General features: G+C 45.0%; 1 protein-coding gene across 1 annotated transcript in view; it reads right to left on the bottom strand.

The window, feature by feature from the left end:
* Positions 1-301: 301 nt before the first annotated feature.
* Positions 302-17570, bottom strand: part of UCHL1 (ubiquitin C-terminal hydrolase L1) — a 294833-nt gene continuing 277564 nt past the window's right edge. The window contains exon 9 of the mRNA XM_044061468.1: positions 302-638. Coding sequence (XP_043917403.1) covers positions 552-638 — 87 coding nt within the window. The 3' untranslated portion in view covers positions 302-551. The remainder of the gene's footprint in view (positions 639-17570) is intronic.

Raw genomic sequence — 17570 nt, forward strand, 5'->3', positions numbered from 1 at the left:
CATGCCCTCCAAACAGTTATGCAATACAAGTCTGCATATACTGCAGCAGCAACACTGACCAAACCTGAAATGATGCATTCCTTCACACAAATGCGGACAAATCCAAATAAAGGCAAATTAAAAATAATAAACTATATAGATATGCTGTTGAAGGCAGTCTACTAGGATAGAATGGATTAACTAAAAAATTCTTTCAGAGAGAAATATGAAAATGTAACAGAAAATGTGTTGTAAATGCGTTAAAAACAATGTTGCACATTATCCAGTCTGCATGCATGTACCAATAACATTTCACTAATGCTGCATTTATCAATAAGATTTTAATTTTGTTCCAACACACAGTAAGAACTGCTTCCATTTTCAGGCACAAGTGAAAAAAGGCAAAAAAGTGAACACCTCAAAGGCATTTAACAAGCCAGCATAAACAAACATCTTTCACATTTGCCATTAACAAAGCTGCAACTATGCAAACTGACTAACATTAAAGGAGTACAATTGTCCATAAGTCACAGTAAAACAAGTGCAAACTAATGAGATTCCCAAGTGCTACTTCAAGGAGACTTGCAGATAGCAACGGCTGAAAAATGGACTTCGCCAGGCTGACGCTGTGTGAACTGCCTGCATATTTTAGCAGCATCCTGCAAAAGAAATAAAATGTTATGCTCTTCATTCAAACTTTAGATTAAAATAACTAGATGAACAGATGCTGACCAAACAATCAAATCTGTTGGCTATACTGTTACAGCATTGCAAATTCACTTCTATACAACTATCAAGGACATGCTGCAGACTAGTCTTGATTTCACCATCCACTCTGCTACTAGGACACCATATAGTTCTTGTTAGAACACCAGCTTAGATCAAATAAAAATCAGAAAATCTCAGCTGTCCTGGTTAGCAATAATGCAGATTTAAAGTTGCTGCTCACATTAGACATATGCCAACTACACAACTGACTACTTTTCTGAAAGATTCCCCTCAGGCTATTTTACTATGACTACCCAGTCTTAATGTGGCACATACACCCTCATCTGGGGCTTTTGTTTAGTATCAGAATAGTGTGGTAACACTAAGACCAACATGAGCTGAAGACTACATGGTCCTATAGCCAGGTACTCTTAGAACTTCATTTAACATGTGCAACAGTTCTCCAGTAGTTCTGGTCTTTATTCAGAAAGTACAGTTATGTAAACTTATAACTGTAGATGTTAAAAGTATATTCACTGTTGCAGTCTTAACAAATGGGTTATCCAGCTCCTGGCAGTCCTGAATCAGCCAGAATACCAAAGGCAAGTAAAAGTTGTCCACTGCCAGTTGTAAAGGACGTCAAGGCACCAGATACAAAAAGGAGGCAGCAGACATCACAATCTGCCACAAGTCAGAAGCCACCAGAAATAAAGCCAAACCAAATGCAAATTCAGCAAATTTCAATTCAGCCTGTACCTTGGGAAAAGAGAATAGGAGAGGAACAAAAAGGGGGAAGGAGGGAGGGAAACTTGGACCGCAACAGTGAATACACTTAACATCTACATTTATGTAAGTGTACACAACTGTACTAGGTTAGTGTTTCACTGTTGCAGTCCTAACAAATGGGTTGATTACCAAAGCCCAGTGAAAAGGGAGGAGGAACAGAATCAAAGGTTGGAGAGCATGCCCTGCAACAGCAGTGGCAAACCCTGCCCTGGCTCTGGAAGAGGCAAATAATGCTTTGTGAGTGTGAACAGAAGACCATGTGTCAGCCTCCAAAATAATCTTTAATAAGGACAATCCTTAAGAAGGCTGCAGAAGTGGAAGCTGCTCTAGTTGAGTGGGTCCTAACCCCCTGAGGAACCTTGCCATGAAAAAAGTTGATGCAATGTGCAATCCACTTGTAAACGGTTTGCTTAGAAATGCCCTTGCCCCAAGCTCCAGGTGCAAAATGACCAGTAACAGAGCAGATTTCTGAAGATCTTTACTCCTATCCAGGTAAAACCTGAGCTGTGTGCACATCAAGGGAATGTAGGATCCTTTCACCTCTATTTAGAGGATTAGTAAAGGTAGGAAGGTGTATAACCTGAGAGTTGAGCTAGAAACCACCTTAGGCAGACCCTGTCTGTATGGAAAGTCTTCAGCCAAAGCCTGCAGCTCCGAAACCCTCCCTCGGAAGTTATAGCCAAGAGGAAGGCAGTCTTCCAAGAGAAACTTGCTGGCTCAAGAGGAAGAGCTTCTCTAGAACAAAATTAAGATCCCAAGCTGGAGTAGGTGGCTTCTGGGAGGTTTTAAGTTGCAAGCACCTCAAACATTTTTCAGTGGATGAGAGAAAATGGGTTCAAAAGAGCAATGAGCAGAAATGGCTGAAGCATGGAGCTTGAGGGGAAAAAGCAAAGCTACCATGAAGCAATTCAGCCAGGTATTCCAAGATCAGAGGAAGGGTAGGCTGAGAAGTAGATTCCCCTCTAGTCTGCATCCAATGAGAACACCTTTCACATTTGCCAGCGTAAGACTTCCTAGTGCTAGGCCTCCTGGCCTCCCTCAGCACATCAACTACCTGTTGGGAAAGGGAAGAAAGGAAGGAGTCATACAATGAGCCATGCTGCCAAATGGAGGGACCAAAGGTGAGGAAGCAGAATGATTCCCCTTTCCTGAACCAAAATATCTGGCTTCAGAAGCTGCCAAGGAGGAAATTGGGAAAGACTGCAAAGCAGTGGACACCAATGCTGTCTGGGCCAGTCGGGAGCTATGAGAATAGTCCTTGGTCATTCGTCCCTTATCTTCAAGAACTCTGGGTAGAAGAGGGAAGGCAAACTATTAGCAATGTCCAAGGGAAGGACAGAGCAGCCACTCTCCAGGCTCTGCTGTGGTGATGTCTGGTGCAAACAGAGGCAGAAGATTGTCTGGGGAGGAGAAAAGATTCACTTGGAGGTGTGCCCCAACATTGAATGATGCTGTAAAAAAACTGCTCTGTTCAGCTGCCACTCGTGAGAATCCAGGGTTCGCAACTGGTCTGCTAAAACACAGCCTTCCTGGAAGAAACTGAGCTAGGAGATGCAGGTCCAGGGATGCTGCCATGGACCAAAGATTCATGCTTTGTCTGCACAGGTGGTAAGAGTCCCTCCCTGCTTATGTACCACAACTGTGGTGTTCTGTTCTGACAAGCAGGGTCCCTGGAGAAAGAGGATGCTTAAAAGCTAGTAAGGCCTGTTGAACTGCAATCCACTTCGATTTAGGTGCAGGTGCATCTGCTGGGCGCTCCACCATCCCTGTATGCATCTGCCATCCAGGTGAGCTCCCCAGGCAGTCCAATGCATCTGTAGTCAGAACTTGAGTGGCAGGAGGTGTTCGAAAGGGCATGCCCTTGTTTTGTAGACAGGCTGTTGCCCACCATAGAAAGTGGGTCTGCAGAGATGGAAGCAGAGGCATATCCAGGTCCTGTGCATGTCTTGAGGTACCACTGCAATTTCCTCTTATGCAGCCTTGCATATGGAATCATGAAAATACAAGATGCCATGAATTCCAGAGCTTGCAGGCATTTCCTTGCAGGGAGCTGGGGCAGGCTTGCCAAGCCCTTGAAGTAAACTGAAAGAGCTGTCCGCTTCTCCTGGGCGAGATAGATCTAGGCAGCTGTGTTAAGACTCACTCCCAGTAATGTTCTCCCTGGATGGTACCTTTTTTGATTTTTCCTTGTATTGAGAGTAACACAGGAAAGAGAGAAGTCTTTACAAATTCCAGATCCTTTGTTCCTGAGAACTCGCTTGAATCAGTCGTCCAAGTACGGGCAAATCTGAATTTTCCCATACCTGCATAATGTAGACTGGGACCAGGCACTTTGTGAAGACTCTGGGAGCAGGAGACCAGCCAAAGGGCAGCACAGAGAATGGATAATGTTGCCTGCACACTGAAACGATACTGCCTGCAACTTTCCCCGATAGGAATGTGCAGATAAGCCTCAGAGCCAAGTTACCAGCCAGGAAACCTTTTCTAGCACGGGTAAGTAACTGATGCAGAGTGAGCATACTGAACTTTGGAATTACTAGGAGAGTCCAGAATGGAAAGATCTAGGATAGGACGCCAGGTGCATTTTTTTTGGAATTGGGAAAAGCCTGGAATAAAAACCCTGGCCTACCTGCTGAGCAGGAACCGATTCTATTGCTCCCAGATGAAACAAAGACCATTTGTTTTTCTTCTGCCCTTGGGTTTGGAGGAACATCTGGGAATCCCTTGGGAGCTGGAAAGAACTTGTGCCCCAAGGACACTGCCCAATTATCTGTGAGAGGCCCAGACATCTGAAAAAACAAGAAAAAAAAAGCCCCCCCCCCCAAGGGACTCTCCAGGCAAACAGGCAGACATTGTAAAAAGGCACTGAGTGTTTTGATTGATATGCAGGCTTGGGGCTTCCCACCTTAGAAGTGGAAGCCTGCCACTGCCTAGACCTTTGAAGGGTAGCGTCCTGCAACCGTTCTGTCTGCTGGCATCAGGAAAGATCCAACTCTTGGAAGGGTAATTCCTGCTAACACAAGAGGGCTGAACTTGCAGAAAATCCTTAAGTTTGCAAGGACTTGGCCTTGGCCTCCATCTTAAGTACCTCCTCAGCTTTGCTGCCAAAATGAGTCTTTGTGCAAAGGCACACCCAAAAGCATAGCCTTGACAGGTTCTGGAAGAGGCAGTCTTGAGCCAAGCATGCCTTCTAATAACTGATCCAGTAGCCGTAGTTCTAATGGAGGTCTCTGATGTCAAAAAACCACAATGCAAAGAATGCTTGACCAGAGTGGCTGAATTCAAACCCTGCATGTCTTTACTCTGCCAAGAGGTACACTTGCAATCTTAGATTTAATAGTCTCCAAGGTGTGCTGCTGGTACTTAAACATATGAAAAAGACAATTGGTAGCCTTAACTAGGGTAGCAGAGGTATGAACTTTGCCCCACCTATCTAGTTTCCTGGATTCCCTGTCCAAAGGAACAGGATTCCTGGTAAGTGGCCTTAACCCCTTCAAGGCCCTGAGAAAACCTCTGGATCTGCCAACTGGTTCCAGATTAGAATTGGGGACTCTGTAGTACCACAGTCAGGTATCGAATTTGGAGACTGGGAATTTTCCACAAAAACAACTTCCAACACAGGGGGAACTAGAAGCTTATTGCAGAGGTAAAATCAAGAAACTCCCTAATCAGTTTCTTAGACTGGGGATAATCCTGGCTTTCCCATTTAAAATGTTCCCTGAGGGTATTTAAAGTGTCACCAAAAGATAAATCCTCTGGAAAAGAAGCCGAAGGGATGGACTCCTCTGCATCTGAATCCTCAGCAGAAATGCTGGAACAGGTCCTGAACAAGACCAAACCTTAGGAGAAACATCCCTACTCCTTTTAGGAGGGTGAGGCTGAGAAAGTACAGTTTTGTACCTACCATAGAGTGCTAATACAGCTGCAGCAATCACAGGTGGGTTCTCTGCAGTCAGGCGGTCCCTCGGTCGGCCGAATTCCAAAGTCTAGGTCCAGCATCGGTTGCTGTCGCTTTCTTTCCTGACGTCAATGAGGCAGGGGTATACAAGACACAGCCGACGCCATTTTCTTCAGTCTTTCTTGCCCCAGATGTCAGGTGCCCCCAGAAAGAAGGCAATACATAAATTATATTTATATACATGAAATACAATATAATCAAAACATCAGTAGTTGCAAGCATATACCATAGAAGGATAACCCCATCAGGTTATATGAAGAGGGGTTAGGCCCTAGGCCTTTACCAAGATGGGAAGGAGGGAGGGAAAACTGTACTGCAGCTGTATTAGCACTCTAACATCTACATTTATGGTAGGTACAAAACTGTACTATGTTCATCGTGCATACAGCTGCAGTAATCACAGATGGGTAGAATCCCAAAGCTACGCACAGGGTGGTAGGCACTAGGTGGAAATGGGATGAGCCAGAATGCCCTGCAACACGGCAGTGGCAAAGCCTGCTCTAGTTTTGTAATATAAAGGCAGGTGGTAGTGTTTAGTGAAGGTATGCACAGAACTCCCAAGTGGCTGCCTCCAAAATATCTTTGGTAGGAACTCCTGAGGAAGGCTGTAGAGGTAGCTGTGGCCCTGGTGGAGTGGGATCTGATGCCTGTAGGGACAGATTTTCCATGATAGGAGTAACAAAACTGTATGCAGTGGCCTATCCATTTTGAAATGGTCTGTTTGGTAACTGGCTTCTCTTGAGCTCCTACAGCATAGGACACAGTTCTGATTTCCTGAAAGGCTTTGTTCTGCCCAAATAACGTAGCTGTCTAGTAGGACCCTTTGTTTTGAGGATTGGGGTAAAAGGTAAGTGTATGGTTTATTTAAAGCTACACTGGATACCACTTAGGCATAAATGATGGGTTGGTTCGAAGGGAAACCCTATCCTGATGGAAGATGAGAAAGGGCTGCACAGCCATGAGGGCTTGTAGTTCCGATACTCTACGAGCTGAGATAATGGCCAGAAGGAAAGCCGTTTTCCAGGACAAGTATTGCACATCTGTTGAGGCAGCTGGTTCAAAGGGAGGCAATGTTAATTTTTCTAGAATGTAATTAAGATCCCAGGCTGGTATTGGTTGTTTCCTTGGAGGTCTTATACTTAGCCCCTCTGAGGAACTGTTTTAAGAGTGGGTGAGAGAATAAGGGTGGATCCATGTTGAATTCTGCAGAAATTGCTGAGGCATGGATTTTTATGGAGGAAAAAGTCCACTGTTCAGCAGCTCAGCTAGATACTGTAATACCCGAGGCAAATTCAGTTTTCTAGGGTCCTGGCCTTTTTTCGCATTCCAAGAGCAAAACAGTTTCCATTTTGCGGAGTAAGCCTTTCTAGTAGATGACCTTCTGGCCTCCAAAATGACATCCTGCACCTCTTTGGGGAGTAGAGTCTGGATTATCTTTGTAAACACTTGAGGATGCAACTTCCATTCGTGTGGATCTGTCATATTTCTGCTTAGATTGTCTGCCAGCGTGTTTTCCAAGCCTGGCAAGTACTGTGCTTGAAGTTAGATTTGCCATTCCAGAGCCAAGTTCCAAAGTGTCATGGCTAGTCTGCACAGGGGGTATGCATGTGTTGTGTTCCTCCTAGTTTATGTACCACATTACTGTGGTGTTGTCTGTTCTCATCAATTGTCCTGGATGCAGGTCCTTGAAAGCTGTAATTGCATTTATCACTGCTAGCATTTCTTTTTGATTGATATGAAGGTGGCTTTTCCTTTTGGGACCATTTGCCCTGAATGCACCTGTCTGTCATGTACACCCCCCAGGCATAATCTGAGGAGTCTGTTGATGACCATTTGCTTGAGGCTTGCAGAATGGAAGACCTGAGTTTGACATGCTTGGGCCCACCATAGAAATTCCTTTTGCAAACATGGAATTATTGGTATTATTGCTTCCAAACTGTGGCTGTGTTGAGACCATAAGTTTTTTAGGTACCATTGAAGTTTCCTCATATGCAACTTTGCACATGGGATTAAAAGAATGCAAGATGCCATGAAGCTCAGAGCCTGCAGGATTTTCCTTGCAGTAAGCCTGGTACAATTTGCTAGTGTTTTGAAGCACTGAGTTAGTTGCCCCTGTTTTTCTGGCGTAAGATAGGCCATCTGGGTGTTTGTGTCCAAGCTGGCACCCAGGAAAGTTATTTGAGATTGTTAGCCTGGATTTCTCTTTGTTGACAGTGTATCCCAGAGAATTCAGTAATCGTGTTGCATTACCAGATGTTCCAGAAGTATATGCTTGCTGTCTGCTTGGATCAGGCAGTTGTCCAAATAAGGGTAAATTTGTATCCCTTGAAGTCTGCAGTAGGCAATTACTGATGCCAGGCATTTCGTGAATACTCTGGGCGCAGTAGATGAGCCAAGGGCAATGCAGAGAATTAATAGTGGATTGAACCTGCAAGAAATCCGAGGTATCTTCTGCAGCTTTGTCTGATTGGGACATGCAGGTATGCCTCCTTGAGGTCCAATGTTACCAGCCAAAACTCCTTGCCCAGCATGGGAAGAAGCTGCTGTAATGTGAGCATCTTGAATTTTGGTACGAGTAAGAATGTGTTTAGGATGGATAAAATGGGTCTCCAGTCTGTTCCTTTCCTTGGTCCCAGAAATAGCCTGGAATAAAAACCTTGACCTTGTTCGTGAGTAGGTACCTCTTGAATAGCTTTCATGTCTGAGCTTTGAAATTTGTAGTTGCGCCTCTGCCCTTTGATTGTGTGGCAGGTTTGGCATGCCTCATTTTTGGGAGAGTGAAAATGAAATCTGTAGCCTCTGTTTATTACGTCCAGGATCCATTTGTCTGTTGTGACAATATGCCAATTTCTTGTAAATAATGCCAGCTTTCCTCCTAAGGGTGCTGCCAGCTGATACTTGCTTGGCATGGAAAGGAGGAAGTCATTGGGTTTGTTTCCTGTATTGCTGTGCACTGTCTTCGCCACCTCTTGGTGCTGGAGTTTGCCATTGCCTGCCTCTATGATCCCTGTGATTGCCCTCTGCCCCTTGTTCGCCTGTATCTACCTCTTTGGGGCTTGTCCGTGGCTGGAAAGGACCAGTTTTTAAAAGGCCAATTTCTTCTAAAATGTGGTGGTTGAACCTGTAAGCTTTGACTGTTTGCATAGATTTGGCTTTTTCTTCCATTTTCCGTAGTATCTCCTCCACATTAGTACCAAATAGCACATCCTTTTGTAAAGGAGCATCTAGTAGTTTAGCTTTCACATGATCAGGCATGATTTGTTCCCTAAGCCATGCATGTCTACGAATGACTGATCCTGTAACAGCAGCTCTACTTGAGGCCTCTAGGGCATCATAGCCACACTGTAAGGTGTTTACCCACTTGTTCTGCACTATGCATCATATCCTGCAACTCCTTCAAATCTGGTTGTTCAGGTTGAGACATTTTATTTCTTAATTGCGATAACAGAAACTGCTGATATTTAAGCATATGAAATGGCTAGGGTGGCAGAGGTATATACCTTCCCCCCCACCTTAAGGATCTTGACTCTTTCGGAAGGTAGTGGATTCTTAGCAGTAGAGGCCTTCATTCCCTTGGGGCCTTGAGAAATGGTTTCAGGGTCAACATTATGGCTTTTGTAAAGAAATTGGCGAGAGTTAGGAACTCTGTAGTACCTATCAGGCTTGACTGGGGCAGGAGGCAGGGAATCCGGATTAAGGCAAGCCTCCATAAACATCATCAAGTACATCCAAGACAGGAGGTATCACCAGAGGTCTGTGTTGAGGTAAAAGAAATTCCCCAAGTCTTTTCTTGGAATCAGAAAAGTCTTGGCCTTCCCAATGGAAGTGTTCCCTCAAGGTGTGCAAGGTTTCCCCAAAAGAAAAATCCTCAGGAGGAGATACAGAAGGGATGGACTGCTCTGCATCAGATTCTTCAAATGGGGAGTAAGAGTGATCCTCTACATCAGAATGTTCTGAAAAAATGGAGCCCTGATCAGAAGAGGGAGAAACTTCCTCCACTCTGGGTCTCTTGTCTGGAGGGGGTTGGGAACCCCTGATAAGAGTAATTAAATCTTCAGCCATTTTAAGCATCTGCTTTTTTGGCCTGGGGATGGGCCCCATGCAACAGGCCTCTTGGGATGCCTGGCTGATTTGGACTTAAAGGCCTTAATGGAAAAGGAAGATGAAGGTCTAAAGACACCATGAGTGGAAGTGGACCTGTCCACAAAGCGGCTCAACGCTCACAGTGGCTTTGGTGGTTGAAGTCTGGGTCGAGGAACCTGCGGTCTCAGTTACAGAAGACACCACCAAAGAAGTGTCGTCGGTAGTCAGGGACTGCATAGGCGTCTTGCTGAGAACCGGTAGCCGGTTTTGGCATGGTGTCGGTCCTTGTCCTTGCGGTTTTTGGTCAAAACGGTAGTCTGAGTCTCCGACGACATTTTATAATCAAAGGCTGTACCAAAAAAGTGTTGGGCGAACTCCGCCTGACGCTTAGTGCGTGAAGTAGCGCAAAAGCGACAGCCCGAAACGTCATGGTCTGGGCCTAAACAAGGTATGCAAAGGGAATGAAATCCTTATGCGGTATTTGCTTCCCACAAGAAATACAATTAACTTTTTCTGACATCGGTCTGAGGCAAGAAAAGTTTCCCCAACGGGGTACTTAGCTTTAATGAAGACTTCGGTTTCCAATTTTTCGTAAATTCAGGAGCTGGCCGACCGGCACTTGCAAACTGCTTCTGCTTCGGGCACTGCGCGGCAAAAAAAAGACTAAAAAAATGGCGTCTGCTGTGTCTATACCCCTGCCTCACCGACGTCAGGAAAGAAAGCGACAACAGACGCCGGACCATGGAATTCAGCCGACCGAGGGACCGCCTGACAGCAGAGAACCCATCTGTGATTACTGCAGCTGTATGCACGATGAACATCCCCTAATAGTTCAATTGTTAGCCATTTTAACCATCTGGGATTGAGAACTAGAAGAAACTGGAGCCTGCCTTTTCACAGGCTTACGAATGGAAGGCTTACCTGCAAGCCTGAAGTACTCTGGAGGCCTGGTAACTGCCGAAGGAGCAGCAGGAGTCTAAGGAAGTTTGCTGTCAGATCGCAAAAAGGTCAAAGGCCTAAGGGAGCCTGACTAGCAAAGACTGCAGCTGTACATCTGCAGACTGTGAAAGCATCTCACTGGCTCCTGACTGACAACTAACTTAACCTCAGAGGACTTGAGGCCTGTCGCGGTCCTTATCCTTATGCTTTTTCGGAATACCCAAAGCCTGAAGACTGGCAGGCACCATACCAACAAACTTAGGTGAAACTCCAAAATGCATAGCCAAAATCTTAGCCCAACGACCGATAGTACACAGATTAAAGGAGACCCAGATCACAATTGGGAATGTCATGGTAAAGGCCTAAACAGATAATGCAATAAGAATGAAAATCTCTATGGGGAATCTGCTTTCCACAGGTAAGGCAATTAACCTTTTCTGACATTAATTAAGGCAAGAAGAGAGGATCCCAACAGGGTACTTAGTTGTAGTAGACTTCAACTCTTGTAGTCTGAAAGGAACCAAGGTAATCTGCCGACTGGCACTCATGCACAAAAAACTTCTGCTTCAGGCTGGCAAGGAAGGCTGAGGAAGTGACATCAGCTGCCTTTTGTATTTATTGGACACCCTTTACAACAGACAGCAGCAAACATTTTTACTTACCTTTGGTATTTTGGCCAATCGAGGGCTACCGGGAGCTGGATAACCCATTTGTTTGGACTGCAACAGTAAAACACTGATCATACTTGGTCAAAAAAAGTATGACTAAGAAACCTGATCTGCCAAGCAGAAAGCAGCTTTACTAAGCCTCAATTACAATATAATATAATTATCCAGGCACATTCCTTGTGTAGATAAACTGCATTACATTGTTAGGTCACAGCAAAATTCCACAAACCATTTGAGATGGACTTCTAGTGATTTTTGCATTCTCTTAAGGGGGTAAGAAATTTCTTCACCTTGCACATCCAGAATAGGCAAGAAACCATTTCCAGGCTAGTGCAAAGTACAAAGAAAACTAGCCAAGTGGATAGATTTGCCCAACTGCACAGGCACAAGGACTGTAGCAGCTTATCTCAAGCCAACTGTACATATGCCATATTTCCAATACAGACATCAGCAAGGAAAGAAAAAGCAGAACCGGTATGAGAAAATGGGAAAATGTGTAAAAACGCACGTTACCAAAAGGCCTTTTCATCTACAAGTTAAGGTCCATCTTGATCTAGACAACTTAATCTAGTTCCTCAGTCTCCACTTATGCATGCACCTTTTTTCAAACCTGGGTGGGAGTGCATCTAGGCAGCTATATACAATGCTCACAGTAAAACAGAAATGGGATCAAAAGTCAGCCAAAATGAAGAGGTCAAATAAAAGCAGCGAGTCCTTACTTTAATAAAGCAGCGAGTCCTTACTTTAATAAAGCAGCGAGTCCTTACTTTAGAAAATATAAAGCAGCGAGTCCTTACTTTTAGAAAATATAAAGCAGCGAGTCCTTACTTTTAGAAAATAAAGCAGCGAGTCCTTACTTCAGCGAGTCCTTACTTTAGAAAATAAAGCAGAGTCCTTACTTTAGGAAATAAAGCAGCGAGTCCTTACTTTAGGAAATAAAGCAGCGAGTCCTTACTTTAGGAAATAAAGCAGCGAGTCCTTACTTTAGGAAATAAAGCAGCGAGTCCTTACTTTAGGAAAATAAAGCAGCGAAACCTTACTTTAGAAAATAAAGCAGCGAATCCTTACTTTTTCTGCCATTTGAAAAGTGAAGGAAGCACTACCACATGTACTTCTGGGGAGGGTCCAGAAATAAAGTTTCTGCAAATGGCATTAGTCAGGTATAAAGGTCATTCCATGGACCACAATCCCTAGTATCCAGACTCAAGGCACAACTTTTGCCAGAAGAGCAAAGTGATCCAGAATGGATTGACATGTACCTATCCAAATCAGGAAGGTACAGCCATGCAACCCAAATGCAAAATAGTGTACACTTACCATAAATGAAGATGCTGAGTATTCACTGCTGCAATCATTACATTTGGGTTATCTGCCTGCAGGTAGCCCTCAGCTGGCCTGAATACCAGAGTCTTTAGATTCCTGCGGATGCCATCTCTTCCATGAGATCAGGTAGTCAGGGGGTACAAAACATGCAGCTGGTGCCATTAAATCAGTTTCTTGCCCAAGATGTCAGGTGCTGCCACTATGGGAAATATGTTATGGTACACCTCCATCAAAAAGCAAATACACCAAAAACTTAAATATAACAAATAAGGAAAGGTAGAGCCAAGAGAAGTCGGGGGGCTGGAGGGAGGGTAACCAGAACTAACAGTGAATACACTAACATCTACATTTACGGTAAGTATACACAACTGTACTATGTTAGTTTCACTGTTGCAGTCGTCCCATTTGGGTTGATTCCCAAAGCTAAGGAAGGGAGGAGGAAAATGAGAGCATTATGGCCAGCTATTAAGCCCTGCAAGACTGCAGTGGCAAAACCAGCTCTGGATTTAGAAAAAAATAGGCATGTGGTAATGCTTGAAGGTATGTACAGAGCTCCAGGTAGCAGCTTCTAGGATGTGGAAAGTGATCTTATTCCCTGTGGGGTAGAGGTTTTCCATGGTGCTTGTAACAGAAATGAATGCAATGGGCTATCCATCTGGAAATGGTTTGCTTTGAAATGGCCTTCCCCTCTGCCCCTGCAGCAAAGCCACCTAGCAGCCGTTCAGATTGAGAGACCTAGTCCTGTCCAAATAAAATTGCCTGTGCACATCCAGAGTGCAGTATTCATTCCCCTTGGTTTTGTGGATTAGAGAAAAAAATAGGCAAATGAATGGACTGATTAAGGGCCACACTACACAGTCTAGATTGGTCCTGAGGGAAACCCTGTCCGCATGGACGATAATGGAAGGGTTCCACAGCCATGAGGGGCTGTAATTCAGACATTCTTGCTGAAGTGATGGCTAGAAGGAAGGCTGTTTTCCAAGAAAGAAATTTCAACTCTGTTGCAGCTGGCTCAAGAGGGGGGAGGGGGAGTGAGCTTCTCCAATACAAAGTTAGTCCCGGTTGGAGTGGGGGATCTCCTGGCGGTCTTCCATTTTTGGCTCCTCTACGGAATTGTTTTAGCAGGGGGTGGCTCAGTATTATGTGCTGAAATGGCACAGGCATGAATTTTAAATTGACTAGAAGAATATGCCCTTATGGAGCAATTCTGTTATGTACTGAAGAATATGAGGTCGCTCCAGGAACAGTATCTTTTCCACTTTTCAGCATAGGATTTTCTAGTAGGCGGCCTCCTTGCCTCCAGAATGACATTTAGCACTGACTTGAGGGATGCTATTGGAGAGCTCAAGACCAGGCTGCAAGGTTCAGGGTTTGAAGCAGAGTGCAAAATCTGGCCCGCCTGCGGGGACAACAGGGAAGGGGTCTGAGGCAGGTGCCATGGTTCCAGCAGTGTCATACTGCGCAAGAGGGGGTTCCAGTGCTGGCGTGGCTAGTCTGGTGCAATCAGTATTGTCCTTGGCTTGTCCCATGTGATCTTTAGCAGAACCTTCGAGAGGAGAGGGGGAAGGCAGAGATGCTTTCCCAGGTAAACAGGGCATCCACTTTCCAAGCTTGGCTGGGAGGAGTCCTTGTGCAGAATTCGTCAAATTGGTAGTTGAGGGGAGGCAAACAGGTCTACCTCTGGAGTCCCCCACTTGTTCAAGAGGTTGAACATTTTTGATGGATTCCAGTTTCCATTCGTGTGGGACCACGAGATTTCTGCTCAAGTCGCCTGCCAGTGAATTTAGCTTGTCTGGCAGGAATTGAGCTTCTATGTACACCTGGTAGCTCAAGGCAGTGTTCCACAGAGCTATAGCTAGTCTGCAAGAGGGTACGATTGGATTCCCCCCTGCTTGTGTACCACAACTGTGTTGTTGTCTTTACTAATAGTTGTCCTGGAAGAATGTGGTCTTTGACCGCTGTCAGGAATTCTGTACAGCTAGCATTTCTTTTTGGTTGATATGCAGATGCATCCATCTCTGGTTCCATTTGCCCTGAATGCACTGCCCCGCCTAGTGAGCCCCCTATGTACAAGTCTGATGAGTCTGCTAGGGTTTGGATGGGGGGGGGGGGGGGGGAGTGAAAGGGAGCCCCTTGTTGTGGTAGCAGGTCTCTGCCCACCAAAGGAACTCCATCTTTATATAGGGAATGATAGGAATCATTGATTCCAGGTCCTGAGAATGACACCATAGGCTTTTTTAGATACCATTGCAGATTCCTCATATGCAGTCTTGCATATGGAATTAGTAGAATGCAGGAGGCCATGAACCCCAGGGCTTGCAGATAGCTGGGGTTTAGTGGCAATAGCTTGAAGTAGGTTGTCAAACTACTTTCTCTAGTGAGGAAAGCCATCTGGGATCTGGGAAGTTGCGTTAAAGCTTGCTCCTAGGAATACAATCTGTTGGCAGGGTACTAGGTGAGATTACTTTTAGTTTATGGTATACCCCAGTGAGGTTAGAAGTTGCTATTACATCTGGCATTCGTAAAGAAAGTCCTGGCTTTCTGCCTGACTCAATCGTCTTGAGTATAGGAATATTTGGATATTTCTCTGCCTGCAAAATGCAATGACTGGGGCTAGACACTGAATACCATGGGTGCAGTAGATAAGCCAAAGGGAAGTGCATGGAGCCTGTCCTGAAGCATAGGTATTCCCTGCAAGATTCCCTTGCTGGAATATGCAGGTAAGCAAAGTCTAAGGTTACCAACCAGGCATCTTTGCCTAGCATAAGAAGCTGAAGTGTTAGCATTTTGAATTTTAGGATTACTAGAAAGGTGTTTAGAATAGAGAGGTCCAGGATAGGACACCAGGAGCTGTCTTTTCTGGGTACCAGGAAAAGTCTTGAATAAAAACCTTGTCACCTTTGTTCTGCTGGGATAGGACACCAGGAGCTGTCTTTTCTGGGTACCAGGAAAAGTCTTGAATAAAAACCTTGTCACCTTTGTTCTGCTGGGACAGGTTGAATAACCCTGATACCAGGAGAGAACCTGCTGTTGGGCCTCCAATCACTGATTTGGGGGTAGGTCTGGCCAGCCGTTAGGGGGTGGTAGGGTGTGGAAGTAGAATCTGTATCCTCGGGAAAAAGTTATGTATTCACCATAATGTTCCATCTGAGTAGGTAACTTCATTTGTCATCAACCTGTGGGTATCTGATCCGACCCAGATCAGAGCCGGCAGCTTTCCAAGCTAGAGATCAGAGCTCCAAGCTCATCCCCCTTACCCATAACACCCTGCCACCTCCTTCCAATCCCCAGATCTCATTTGCCCATCTAATCTTACCACGACAAAACCTGGTGAATCCTAACCTAAGGATTAACAAATAGGATATAGGTTCATTGGCTCATACTAGGCCATCTGCCCTAGGGCATTTATAAGCCTAGCCAGAGTGTGTGGGGCTTTCACCACCCCTTGGAATGAGAATACTATGCTCATTTAGGGTTTAGTTTACTGTGACTGTCTAGTAGTGACACAGATGACCCCCAGGGTAAACCTACGATCTCCCATCCACTTGTCAAGGTTTCTAGGAGAGAAAGTGAGGGACTCTGCCTAACATGGACTGGGATTCTGTTAGAGTGTAGGGAGCGTCTGGGTTATGAATCTGTCCCTCCAGCATGTCCTATTTCTGTGTTGAGGTTCAAATCTCTCGTGGCTCTGGTGGATTTGGATGGACAAACCATCCTAGTGTTCAGGAACCAAAGAACCAGGTTAGGGGGAAGGAGGGAGGGTCGGTTGATGACAAATGAAGTTACCTACTCAGATGGAACGTTATGGTGAGTACATAACTTCATCTGAAGTAGGAAACTTCATTTGATCAACCTGTACGACAGAGTCCTCAGCTACCAAAAACTTGGGAGGTCCTCAAAAAGGATATTCCGGAGCACTGCAGAGCCAAAAGCTGCCCTTCCTCTAGACACTAAATCCAATTTATAGTGCGAGATAAAAGGTATGAGAAGATGCCCAAGTAGCCACAGAACAAGCCATCCAAGGGAATTCGACCAGAATGCAGATTAGCCATAGAACAGCTAGAGTGAGCGTGAACCCCAGTAGTCTCTGGCAGGCCAGATAGTTTATATCCACACAGGCTTACCCAAAAAGGCTTAAAAAAAAAAAAAAGCTGATCAGACTTGTGGAAGGCCGCTGTTCTGTGTAAATAAAAACGTAACTATGAACATCTAACAAATGTTTGTACTCTATTTTGATAGTTAGGGGGGGGAACGAAGAATAGACTGTTTCAGAGGCCACTTTGGGAAAGATGGGTTAGTCCTGAGAGACCCAGTCCTTATGGAAAACCAGATATGGAACCAATACAGAGAGCTTGAAGCTCAACACCCTTTTAGCTGAGGTAATTGCTACCAAAAAGGCAGTTTTCCAGAACAAAAATTTCAAATCAACAGAAGCTGCAGGTTCAAAAGGAAGTCCAGTTAGAGCTTGAAGGACCAAGGTTAGATCCCATGGAGTGACTTGAACAGGGGGTCTCAAGAGAAATGTACCTTTGAGAAAGGTCTTACAAACCTTGGTGGAAGCGAGGGGACAGATTATCTCCAATGTGAAAATGCGAGATGGCAGCCATTTGAACCTTTACAGTAGAAAAACTGTCTCCTGGCTGAAAAATATAGGATAGAAAATAGAGCACTGCTGGGATGGGAGCAGTGAAAGGGTCCAAATTTCCATGAAAAGCACAAATAGAAAACCGCTTCCATTTACTATTGTAAACCTTCCTGGAAGGCGGCTTATGCACCACCACCAGGATAGATCTAACTGCAGACGAGATACCATGAGTCCTAGCAACTAATGGAACTGGATCAACCACGCCGAGAGCTTAAGATAGACCAGGTTTGGGGGGTTTCAATCCTGAAGGATGAGATATTAGATCTGGGATGGGATCCAAGATCCAGAGAGGAGCTATAAGATGAGACTGTAAACATGGGAACCAGGCTTTACAAGGTCAGAACGGGACTATGAGGATAATCTTGTTACCCAACAGACTTTCTGCAAGAATTTTATCAATGGAAGAGAAGCATAAAGACTGGGTGGCCAAGCATGGACTAGAGCATCTCTGGGGCTTTCCCCCCGAGGGGGAATTACAGAA

Source organism: Protopterus annectens, chromosome 2.part0 (genome assembly GCF_019279795.1).
Source record: "Protopterus annectens isolate FY-2018-M chromosome 2.part0, PAN1.0, whole genome shotgun sequence".
Taxonomy (NCBI): Eukaryota; Metazoa; Chordata; order Ceratodontiformes; family Protopteridae; genus Protopterus; species Protopterus annectens.